Here is a 12,184-nt window from a genome sequence, read left to right as displayed (position 1 = left end):
AAAAAATAAATAAAATTACAGCTTAGCCTCTCTTTACAATGAATGATTTAAAGAAGCTAGTTTTCCCTTCAATGTCTAAGTCTACCTATCTAACACTATCTCTAATTCCATCCAGAATAATGAGAACCTTGAAATCTCCAACAAAGTAGAAGGAGGGCAATTAGAAAATCTCAGGACCTAGCTTTAGGGATTAATGACAGCTACCGACATTTCTTGTTTCTAATGTTTAAATTGATTTTGCCATAGTTTGTGTTTTACTTGTTTTATACTTAGACTTGATTAACAGTTCAGCCTCCTTATACCCATGATCTAGGTGTTGGTCTGTCAACCAAAGATAACCATGCCAAAATCTGAGGGTCATTCTTTACTCTTCTTTCTCCCTTATCTACCAATTACCAAGCCCTGTCAAACTTCTCAAAAATCTTCCTCTCCAACCATGTCTTTGGTTTAGGCCCTCATCGTACCTGTTCTAGAGTACTTGAAAAACCTCCCAACAGAATTCCCTATCCTCTATACATCTCCAACGAGGTCACTAAATACAATCATTCTACAGCCCAAATCTCGTTGTATCCGTTGTCTATGTAAAATCCTTTTATGACTCCTCACTGCCTCCAGGGGAGCCTAAACGTCTTAGTGTGTCTCATAAGGTCCTTCATGATCTCAAGTTATGATGACTTACTTGGCATGTTTGCTTGGCACTTCCCATTAAACCTTAGCCAATTCTCAAGCAATATCGATGTACTTGCAGTTCCCTAAATATACTATACTCTCTTCTGTGCCTTTGTACACACCGTTCTTCCCTTTAAACATTTGTCCTGCCCTTCTTCACCTGGTATATTACTATCTACCTTTTAAAGAATTTTCTATTTATTTTAAGTTTATTTATTTTGAGAGAGAGAGAGAACAGAGAGAGAGGGAATCCCAAGCAGGTTCTGCACCATCAGCACAAAGCCTAATGCAGGGCTTGAACCCACAAACTGCAAGATCATGACCTGAGCTGAAATCAAGAGTCAGATGCTTAACAGACTGAGCCACCCAGGCACCCCTAAAGATTTTTTTAATGTTTCTTTATTTTTGAGAGAGAGAACATAAGTGGGGGAGGCGCAGAGAGAGAAGGGACAGAGGATATGAAGTGGGCTCTGTGCTGACAGCAGGGAGCCCAACATGGGGCTTGAACTCACGAACCACAAGATCATGACCTCAGCCGAAGTCGGATGCTCAACTGACTGAGCCACCCAGGTGCCCCAACTATCCATCTTTTAAAAGTAAGCTCAGGGGCGCCTGGGTGGCGCAGTCGGTTGGGCGTCCGACTTCAGCCAGGTCACGATCTCGCGGTCCGTGAGTTCGAGCCCCGCGTCGGGCTCTGGGCTGATGGCTCAGAACCTGGAGCCTGTTTACGATTCTGTGTCTCCCTCTCTCTCTGCCCCTCCCCCGTTCATGCTCTGTCTCTCTCTGTCCCAAAAATAAATAAAAACGTTGAAAAAAAAAAAATTAAAAAAAAAAAAAAGTAAGCTCAAAGTCCCCTCTCTTTCAGGAGATCCTCCCCTACTATCCACCACATCCACCAGCTGCACCCCAATTTGGATTAAGTGACCCCCCTGCACTCTGTGCTTAACTCTCTCGGAATTCATATTTCATTACTTGTCTGTTTTGTGGCCCCACTCCACCTATCTTTATTTTTTTTTCTTTATAACCAACCGGTAAGCACTGTTGTTGCCCAGTATCTATCTTTGGAGCAAGAGATTCCTCATCTGTCCGAGAAAAACTGTGAGCTTTTTATTTGTTTTTAAAATCATGTTCATAAGCCAATTAAACCAACTGATGCTCTTTACTTTCCTTTTCTTTTCTGTTACTCTTCAGTCCTAGTCCATCCCAGCAGATGCTTTCCCCACCTTCCCCCCACCCGCCCATGCCCTGAGAGGCCCACCGCCACACTGACCTCAATCTCAGCATAGCACTGGCCAGAAAACACATGGCCTCCATCCTCCACAATATACTGGATTAACTTCCCAGCAGAAGGTGAGCGCATCACTGAAGGGTCATTTTCCTTCTCAAACACACAGGTCTTATTGCCAATTGTGATACGATATCTAGGAGGTAAGTAGGAGTATGTAAGCCAATAAATAAAGCACCTTGGGTTGTAAAGGAGAATGTCAGAATAATGTCAATCTGAAATAAAACAAAAACACAGCAAAAAACCCACAACCCTCCTTCCTCAAACTGGAAACTTTATTCTGTATACAGGAAAACAGAACATTCATCCCATCTTTGCTGACAATGCACACAGACAAAATCTCCTTCAATAAGGGTCAAATTATGGTACATCTGTATAATGGAATATTATATGACCATTGAAAAGAATAGACAACTCTATTTTAAAAAAAGAACATGAAGATGATGATGATATAATAACTAACAACTAATAACAACTAATAATTTCTTGAATGCTTATTATGCCCCAGGCAATGTTTTAAGCACTTTACGTATGTTAATTCATGAAACTGTCGCACTAACGTTGAATAACTGGTGTTGAACGGTCTATGATAGCTGTTAAAGGAAAAAAAGAAAGTGCAGAACAGTATCTAAAGGTTATTTTTACTTGTGAATGTATGCAAAAGAAAAACACAGTATGTACATATATAAAAATTATATATCCACATAAAATTTCTGCAAAAATAAACTGTTAACAGTGGTTGATTGAAAAGATGAGAACTTATTTTTCATTCTCTACTCACATTGGAGTGGCAGAGAAACAGTGTTTTTAACTGGAAATAAACACTTTTGTACTCTTGAAATCTTTGTTAAGTACATGTACTATTCTTTTTATTTAAAAAAGAACACGCAAATAGGCCCTGAAAAAGCCCCAGAGCTGGTGACTACTGAGAGGAAAGGTTGATACAATGACCAGCAAATGGACCTCACACAGTCCCTTACCTATCCACTTCCTCCTTCATGTATGTGGTATAACTGCTGCCATCATAGGACAGGAGCAGCCCTCCATCACTCAGCCGATGCACATCTACTTCTACGCATGAGCCGTTCATGATCACCACATACGAGTTGGGGGACTGTCGAGTCACCTGTAGGGAATGAGAACCAGAAGGGACAAGTCAGTGTGTCCCTTCCAGGTGGAACCCCAGACAAAATTTCAGTACCTTAAAGATATAGGTAAGAAAGCTCTGTCAGAGAGGAAGGTGCTCTTAGCATCAATATCTGTGGGCATGACTCAGCCCTGTTGCAAGCTCATAGGGTGACCCTAGACGCTTTTCCCCAGTCTGGTTATTCTCTGACTCCTGATCTCTTGGCTGCATATGTCACATTGAAGGGCACTAAAACACTGACACAAATGACTGTAATTTCACTAATACCCTATCCTGCAGTAAACCAAACATTTCCCTGATATCTTGACCTTTAAAGAAAACAAGCTAACAAAGAAAGACAAAAAGTAAGGTGTAGTCTTCAATTGGGTTCAGCATACCTTAAGTACATATTTGACTCCCTCATAGATAAGTTCAACATCTACTGTATTCAGAAGCGTATGAGCAGGAAGAACTTGACCCCTGAAAGAACAACAATGTGAGACACATCTACTCCTAGAAAGTTCCAGAAGTTCATAAGGAAATCTCAAAGGTTATTAATTGTAGCACTTCCTAGAACATCAACACCAGAAGCAACCTAAAGGACCATCAGTAAGCAACTGATACATGAATTATGAAAAAGCCTTATAATGAAATATTATACAGCCATCAAAAAGATGAAAACATTTATGTACTAATATGAACTACCCTCCAAATTATACCATTAAATGAAAAGGGTAAGTGAAATTGTGAACAGTTTCAGAGTATGCTACTATTTGTGTTTTTAAAAAACAGGGGGTTGAGGGGCTCCTGGGTGCCTCAGTTGGTTAAGCATCTGACTTCGGCTCAGGTCATGATCTCACGGTTTGTGAGTTCGAGCCCCATATTGGGCTCTGCTAACAGCACGGAGCCTGCTTCAGATCCTGTCCCCCCTTTCTCTGACCCTCCCCAGCTTACACATACTCTCGTTCTCTCAAAAATAAATAAACATTAAAAAAAATAGGGGGTGGGATGAAACAAATATTACGTGTATATGCTTATATATATTTATAGTATATCTGAAACATCACAGAAAAAACTGGTAACATGGGTTGACTACAGAGAAAAAAACTAGGTGGTCAAAGAACAGACCTAAGAAGGAAACTTTTCACTATCTACCTTTTTTGTGCCTTTTGAGTTTTGAACCATGTGAATATATTACTGGTTATTATAAATAAATAAAATTAAAACTTAATAAAAGATAAATGCTCCACTACAATCAACCCTCATCTGCTCTTATCAACTGGGACTTCATTTGGGGTAGTAAAAGAAAAAAAAAAGGCAATAGGCCATGGCTGGGTTCAGGGGAAAGGGAAGGACATTGCCAAGGAGGGAAATATTATCAAGAAAGATTTTTGACAACAGAAAAAGCGAGTGATAAAGCAAGTGAGGCAAGAGGTAAATAACTGATGAATCTGTGCAAATATAAAGAGGTTATTTGTACTATTCATGCCACTCTAAATCAAATTATTTCAAAATACAGGTTTTAAAAATAAATAAAAAATAACTAGCATTAAAAAGGTGGAGGGAAGCTTGCAGAGGAGATTTTATGTGTGACACATTTGTACACTAGTAAGGAAACCATTTAACTAGATTAAAGATTGCATGTTGAGGAACATGAGATTGCATGTTGCAAAACTGGACTGGTAGAAAGGGGCCAAAGTATATAGGGAGTTGAAAGTCACACTGAAGGATTTAGATTTAATACACAAGGGTAATGTGAGCTGCTGAAGGTTTTAGTGCATGAAAGCAACACAATGAAAGATATTTATCATTAAGACTTGAATAACTGCAATCTCAGTTCAATTGTGACAATTTTGTTTCTCCCTTTCAGACACCTTAAAAGAAAGCTGATAGAAGTCTAATAACATAGAAGGAAACACAGTGCCTATGATTAAAGTGCTTTAAAATGATTAGCCCCTTGGACCATTCCTCCAGGGACTCAAAGGCAGAGCCTCATGTCCAGAGCCAGAGTTAGAAATTAGTTGAGCTCCATACAGTCTGATTCTCTACTTGAAAGACTCATGAGGTCATCCTGAATATCAGTCTCAATTACAAATTCCTGAAAGGTGTTGCAGGTAATATATGAAATATTTAGGGTTCAATGCTAGTGGGAAATACCAGATTTTCATCCCTGGGCGGGGGGGGGGGGGGCGGGATTTGGAAACATTTGATACTTGTACAGGAGAGAATGCTTACTTCAGCTGGATTTGTTTTTAAAAAGCAACCCATTCTAACTCTGGATAAGTTAATTCCTAAAATCTGAAGTTAGAGTCCCAAAATAATTTGCCATGAAAACTCCCACAACTTTTCTCGCCCTCGCCTCCATCGTCACTGAATAATAGGTACCACTCACGAGCTGCCAGGGATAGAGAAGAATAAATGGATTTTTGAACCAGGACCACTGGTTGGCTTGCCTTTGAGAAACAAAGCCTACCTTTCTAAGGAATGAAGGAAGTTAGAGATGCTATTCCGTAGGCTCACATCCGCCACGTGGAGAGCCCCACACACAACTCCCAACATGGTATCAGGTCGCTCTGCCTAAAAAAAAGAAAAAGAGGGCAGGTCAAAAGCATAGTCACTTGGCACCATGGCCCCTCAATTTAAATCAGATCCAAATTTGCTGTGAAGAAACAGCTAGCATTGAGAATCTACAACCTTATTGTTCAACTGATATTTGAGATAAAAACATGTTTTACTTTTAGAATTTGAATAGAGACTTCAATTAATTAGAGATGAAAAACATCTTTCTCTATACTCTCCCTAAGATTTCCACTGAACCAATCAAAGAAGAGCTCAAAAACAAGATTTTGTCATAAATAAATTCAAGAGGTGCCTGGGTGGCTTAGTCGGTTAAGCATCCAACTCTTGATGTCAGCTCAGGTCATGATCTCACAGTTTGTGAGATGGAGTTCGTGTCGGCTCTGTGCTGACAACACAGAGCCTGCTTGGGATTCTCTCTCTCCTGCTCTCTCTCGCTCTCTCTCTCTCTCTCTCTCTCTCTCAAAATAAATTAACAAATCCATTCAAAAAGGTACAAGTATCTGGCTACTGATAATCTCAAAGAAAAATGGTATATAATCAAAATTTGGACCTTCAGATAATTTAGATGCATCTAATGATTCTATACAAAATCTTATTTAGAATATCCCAGTGACTCAGGAACAAAGGGTAACTGCTGATTTAAATGAGACCCCTCTCATCAGCACTTGGTAGATGTATAAAAGTGGGTAACTCTGAAGCAGACTTAACATCAAATGAGGACAGACATATTTCAATCTCTAGACGCTTCTCCTCAAATATATTTTAGGAAATAATACTAGAACACGTAAAGTGACTGTGTAACACAAGCACAAGAACTCTGATGGTGCTGAAATTACACTGACTCCTGGATTTTACCAAGTAGATCAACAATCATTTACATTAGAATCAAATAAATTTTCTCTAGTGACATGGACTGATCACACCACAACCCTATAAAAACCCAATCCCAAAAGTTGTATGGCAAGTGGGGAAATACACACCTGTACTTTTTCTGCTATCAGTCTGTCTAGCCAGCCAGTGTCAATTCTATTCAGCTGAAAACTCTCGGTCTCCAGCAATTTGATGAGGTATTCAACTGTAGTTCGAAAGTCACCCCGAATAGATAGCTCCTTCAAAGCCACCACCATGTTTCTGGGAGAAGAACAGAAGCAGATCTGTTTCAGCAATGAGTGTTTTAGTGTTTTTCAATCATTTTAAAGAATTCTTTCAATTCTTCTGCAGTCTTAGGAGGGAGGAGAGAGACAGTTCCACAAATGATGGTGCACATGTTACTTGTGTTTATTCACGTGCATTCCAGACAGGAGTTTGTAAGTCAGTAAACTTACAAAGTTTGGACTGATATTACCATAAAAGCATCAGCATATCACCTTTCACTATGTAGAGTACAGAAAAAACTATGTGCAAACCACCCTCAGTTTTCACTTACTGAGTTTCCACCATTCTATTCATTTATTGCTAACTAACTAGGATTAGGGCATAATTCTCCCCTCCTTATACCTTATTTATTTTATTAAAGTATATTTGACACAGAATAAAATATACTTAAGTATATAGTTCAATACATTTTTTCTAATGCTAATACCTTCATGAGGTTTCCATACAACGAGACAATAGGCTGGGTACAGTCAGGTAACAGCCTGACCCTCCATGTGAGAGGTTTTTTTTTAAGCTGCATTTTAGACATCTGTGGAAGGAATTGCTCATTACTTTTGTTACTTCCCAATTAGGTGCAAAATGATCTAATTAAAAAAATTTTTTTTAATGTTTGTTTATTTCTGAGACAGAGAGAAACAGAGCATGAATGGGGGAGGGGCAGAGAGAGCGGGAGACACAGAATCCGAAGCAGGATCCAGGCTCTGAGCTGTCAGCACAGAGCCCGACGCGGGGCTTGAACCCACAGTGAGATCATGACCTGAGCTGAAGTCGGTCGCTCAACTGACTGAGCCACCCAGGCGGCCTAAAAAATGATCTAATTTTAACAAAATTTCAAATACTGTGAGTCGTTTCCTGTACCTTTCTGCCCAGTGCCTATCTCGCAAAGGGCAGGTCCTTACTTCAACAAATATTTAATTTGTTGTTAATTAGGTATCTCACAGACTCAAGACACATACGAGACTCATAAGGGAGAGAGAATATAGATACAATAACTGCTTTCAAAATATATGGCAGAATATCATAAATACCAGTAGAAATACAAGCAAAATGCTGGACTAGTTTTAAGAAGGGAGAAAATCCACCTCCCTATGGTTTCATGAGGCACGTGGAATCCGACATGGGATAAAAGTATAGGTGGAATTAGGACAGTGATAGGAATATCATCCCAATGGTCCAGGCATTCCCTCAGCCTAAACTATTTTTCTGTTTTCCACCTCCATCCTCCTCTTTACACCCTCTTGGCCTGGTTTATTCCTATATGCTTCTTAACCATCTAAATGTCACTTCTTTCTGGGAAACCGTCCCTGGTCTCCCCAGACTGAGTTAGCTGACTCAGCTGTATGTTCCTATAACGCATTTATGTAACCCCACTATTACAGACAGCACTTGCTACATTGAGTTTAGTTGCTTATTGCCTGTCTTCTTGTGGACTGTAACATCCCATTAGAACACAGACTCTATTTGTGTCTTCATTATATTGCCATCACCAACAGATATTAAGAAAATATCTGATAAATGTAATGAATGAATGAATGGACACAGGAAATGGCAAAAACAAAGGGAAAGAGGGACAAAAACATGGGTTGTGTTCAGGGTACATTAGGATTGAGGTATGAGGACAGGAACTAGTGACAAAGCCATTTATTCAACAAATATTTACTAAACACTATGTTCAGGGGATACAGCAGCAATAAGATAAACATGGCCCTGTTCTCATGGTATTTAGATGACCATCTATGGGAAATAATGCTGAAATGGGGATTGAGGCTATTCTGGAAAATAAGAATATGAACACCAAGCTGAAGAATATAGATCTAATGTTATGCAGAAAGAAGAAACAAACTGAGCTGAAGAATGAACTTCTGGCATGTTGTCAAGAAGCAAGGTTATTATAAAGACCATATTTTTAATATGCTAGAAGTTAACCTAGTTAGCTTCACACCATAGAGAAATGTACACAGCAGGTCAGGAGGTAAGGAGCAAAGGCTTCTGAACCAGATTAGAGGACATGTGCTATAGAAAATACTCAGTGGTCTCTCCGTAATCAAGACTTTAAACCTAAATACCAATAGAGGCCACTCTGGGAATGTAAATGAGTGAGGCAGAATGGATGGGGGCTAGGTGAGAGAGTTCATGTTTCCTCTAAAAGCAGCAGCCACACAAAGCTTCAGTAAACTTTTGCCAAGTGGAATATAAAACCAGTGTTGTCATTATCATCCCATTTTTAAGAGAAGGCAGAAATCCATATATTTATTTCAATTTCCCAATTTTTAAATATTGGCAATTTTTTAAAAATTAACACTCTGCAAGCCAATAAAAACACATCTGTGGCTGTGACTAGTTGGAAAGCCACCAATTTTACAAGCTCTAATGTAAGCTTTCTTTACTTTGGTAAAGCAGAATATAGCTGCAAAAGAAAAAGTCATCTTTATAGCAGACAATTTTTCTGGTAGTATTGCTTTAATTTTGAAAAACTTTACTTATAGTTTTGAATAAATGGGAAGAACTGTAGAAGACAAAATAGAGAAAAATTAAGAGTTCCCTACTTCTGTATACACATTATTAAAAAGCTGATTTTATTAATAAATATCTATTGACTACTCAGCCTATGGATGGATACAGAGCGAAGGTCAAAGAAATGGTTATAAACATAGGTGGTTCAAGAAAATATACCATTAAAAAATAGAAGGAACTAAGGCACCTGGGTGGCTCAGACGGTTAAGTGTCTGACTTCAGTTCAGGTCATGATCTCACAGTTTATAAGTCTGAGGCACATATCAGGCTCTGTGCTGATAGTGTGGAGCCTGGAGCCTATTTCATATTCTGTGTCTCCATCTCTCTCTGCCCCTCCCCCACTCACGTTCTGTCTCTCTCTCTCTCAAAAATAAACATTAAAAAAAAAAATAGAAAGAACTAGTTCAATTTTGATACTCTAAAATATCTGAAGTGTTACAATTACTTCCTAGAGCCCTACTGTTTTAGGAAAGCAGAATTGCTTGTAGTATTTTTTAATGTTTAATTAACAATATAATAAATAAAAATTAATGTTTAATATTTATGTTTAATAGAATATTAATAACTTATGACATAGCAGTCATATGTGTATAAGCTATGTGTATATGTCATAGCACACTAAGGTCTCATAAACAATGTGGATAGTTCCCTTATATAGTTTTTACATAACAAGCAGTTTGACTTTATTATTCAAAAAAAAAAAAACTGGCAGGGGCTGTGTGCCTGGGTGGCTTAGTCGGTTAAAAGTCAGACTTCAGTTCAGGTCATAATCTCACGGTTCATTGACTCGAGCCCCGTGTCAGGCTCTCTGTGCTAACTGTGGAAGCCTACTTGGGATTCTCTCTCTTTCCCTCTCTCTTTCTGCCCTCCCTTGCTCACACTTTCTCCCTCTCTCAAAAATAAATGAATAAACTTTTTAAAAAAGTAAAATATATATATGTTTATTAAAAAAAATTTTTGAGAGAGAAAGAGCAGGGGAGGGGCAGAGGGAGAAAGAGAGAATCTTAAACAGGCTTCATGCTCAATTGGCCATGAGATCAAGACCTGAGCCAAAAATCAAGACCCTTAACTGACTGAGCCACCCAGGGACCCTTAACTTTATTATTTTAAATGACTGTAGGACATTTACAGCCATACCTTTATTTTGATGACAAACAGCAGATCCCACCTATGATTTTATATGATACCAAACTCTTGGTCAAGAATCTACCTCCCCCACCAAAACAATGTTTCTGTGGAAAAATATGATTTCTTTAAAGCAATCAATTTTATAAACTTATCAAAAATATTTAAAGTAAGAATACTTGAAAAGACTCAGAACAAACAGAAAAACATCTGCCAAACACTGCATAATTTAACAAAACATGAACGCAAGTACAACTGAAGATATATTTCCTCCAAAACAGTATCAGTACTTCTGTAGCAGACAATTTCCATTCCCATGATCACACATTCACTGAAGATTAGAACAAATTTATTTTTTTTAATGCAATCAAATGTTATTATACTCACGAAATTGCTTCCTCTCTGTTTTCTCCCCAGGAGAAGCAGTGACCAAACTGAGAATCAGCAAATTCGTGAAGGCCCCCTGCAGCAGCAACACTGAAATAACCCCAAACATTCTTATTGCTACGGAAATTCAGTTCCTGAACTGTTCCTGAGCTGGGCTTAAAACCCTGTTAGAGAATGAAGAATATGAGAAACCATATTATACTTCCAAGGAAGAGAACATACTGTTCACTCTTCATTCACTGTTTAGACTCTGTGTTAATCATACACAAAAGCAGAAATGATGCACAAAAATCAGAAAGGCTTGAGAGCCAACATCCAGTGCTACCCAGCCAATAAGGACTCCATAATGACTAAAGTTGGATTAAATGGCCAAGGGAGCAGTGATCACTTATTTGTCTGCTCTGATGAGACTTCTATAAATTTCCATCTCCAGAGGAAGTCACAAGATAGAAAAAAAAAAAGTATAAACCTTTTAAGTGATGGGTTACCTCATCTGGATTTTCACTAGTGATCCGAGCAGCAATAACATGGCCCCTTGGGCAAGGAACATGAGCAGAATTTTCAAAATCAATGGGAGCATCACCCCAGGGAGATACTCCATACATCATACGAATATCCTTGATTCTATACAGAGGGATCCCCATGGCAATCTGAAAGGAAACATATCACTCATTTTTCACAGTTCCTTTCCTTAAAATGTGGAGGCTATCAGATTACCTACAAGATTTTTCATTTTAGTAACCTTCACCTAAAATACTCTATTTCTATTGTAACCTGTATTCTACAATAATCAAATAGGTAACTCTAAGTTGTGTGTGTGTGTCTATTGCATTTCTCCATTAAAGGAGCAGAATTAAAATATATATGGGAAGAGTTCGTGTAAGTGCCTATCCAAGAAGTTCAGACAGCTAAAAAGTCCTAACTGTGTCATAATTACTTCATAATTATTCACACAAACCACTGGAGAAAGTAAATAAATCTTTGGTCCTTAATGGAAACCCAGAAGGAGCTCCCAATGTGGGCAAAGAACATATTAGATACAAATAGTATCAGACCTCATCATTAGCCATTAATTACTGCTTCCCTCATGCTTGTTTCCTGGGATGAGTGGAGAAAACATTATTGACAGCTAGCACTTTAAACATTATAAAAGTAATGTGCTGCCATAGTCTTGCCAGGAGAAACTACAACCACCACTCTGATGTGGAACTGCTTTAATATAGAACATGAGTAATAAGGAGTAGAGGACAATTACAAGGGTTTTTTCCAATTAAAATAATCAAATAAAGCATATTATTTTTAAAGTTTCTTTCTAAGCTATGACAGTTTCTATCACATGTGTC

At 38.4% G+C, this 12,184-nt stretch overlaps 1 protein-coding gene across 22 annotated transcripts in view; it reads right to left on the bottom strand.

Annotated features, from left to right (window-relative positions):
- Nucleotides 1-12,184, bottom strand: part of ACACA (acetyl-CoA carboxylase alpha) — a 285,398-nt gene that overhangs the window by 156,586 nt on the left and 116,628 nt on the right. For all 22 annotated transcript variants that reach the window (XM_086686727.1, XM_086686712.1, XM_086686732.1 and 19 more), the window contains 7 exons: nucleotides 11,330-11,491; nucleotides 10,842-11,005; nucleotides 6,641-6,791; nucleotides 5,554-5,657; nucleotides 3,479-3,560; nucleotides 2,935-3,080; nucleotides 1,940-2,090 (listed from right to left, as the gene is read on the bottom strand). In XM_086686727.1, coding sequence (XP_086542853.1) covers nucleotides 1,940-2,090; nucleotides 2,935-3,080; nucleotides 3,479-3,560; nucleotides 5,554-5,657; nucleotides 6,641-6,791; nucleotides 10,842-11,005; nucleotides 11,330-11,491 — 960 coding nt within the window. The remainder of the gene's footprint in view (nucleotides 1-1,939; nucleotides 2,091-2,934; nucleotides 3,081-3,478; nucleotides 3,561-5,553; nucleotides 5,658-6,640; nucleotides 6,792-10,841; nucleotides 11,006-11,329; nucleotides 11,492-12,184) is intronic.

This window comes from Puma concolor, chromosome E1, assembly GCF_028749965.1.
Source record: "Puma concolor isolate L17-30 chromosome E1, mPumCon1.1.hap2, whole genome shotgun sequence".
In the NCBI taxonomy this organism is placed as follows: domain Eukaryota; kingdom Metazoa; phylum Chordata; class Mammalia; order Carnivora; family Felidae; genus Puma; species Puma concolor.
This window is presented reverse-complemented; position numbering and strand designations above follow the sequence as displayed.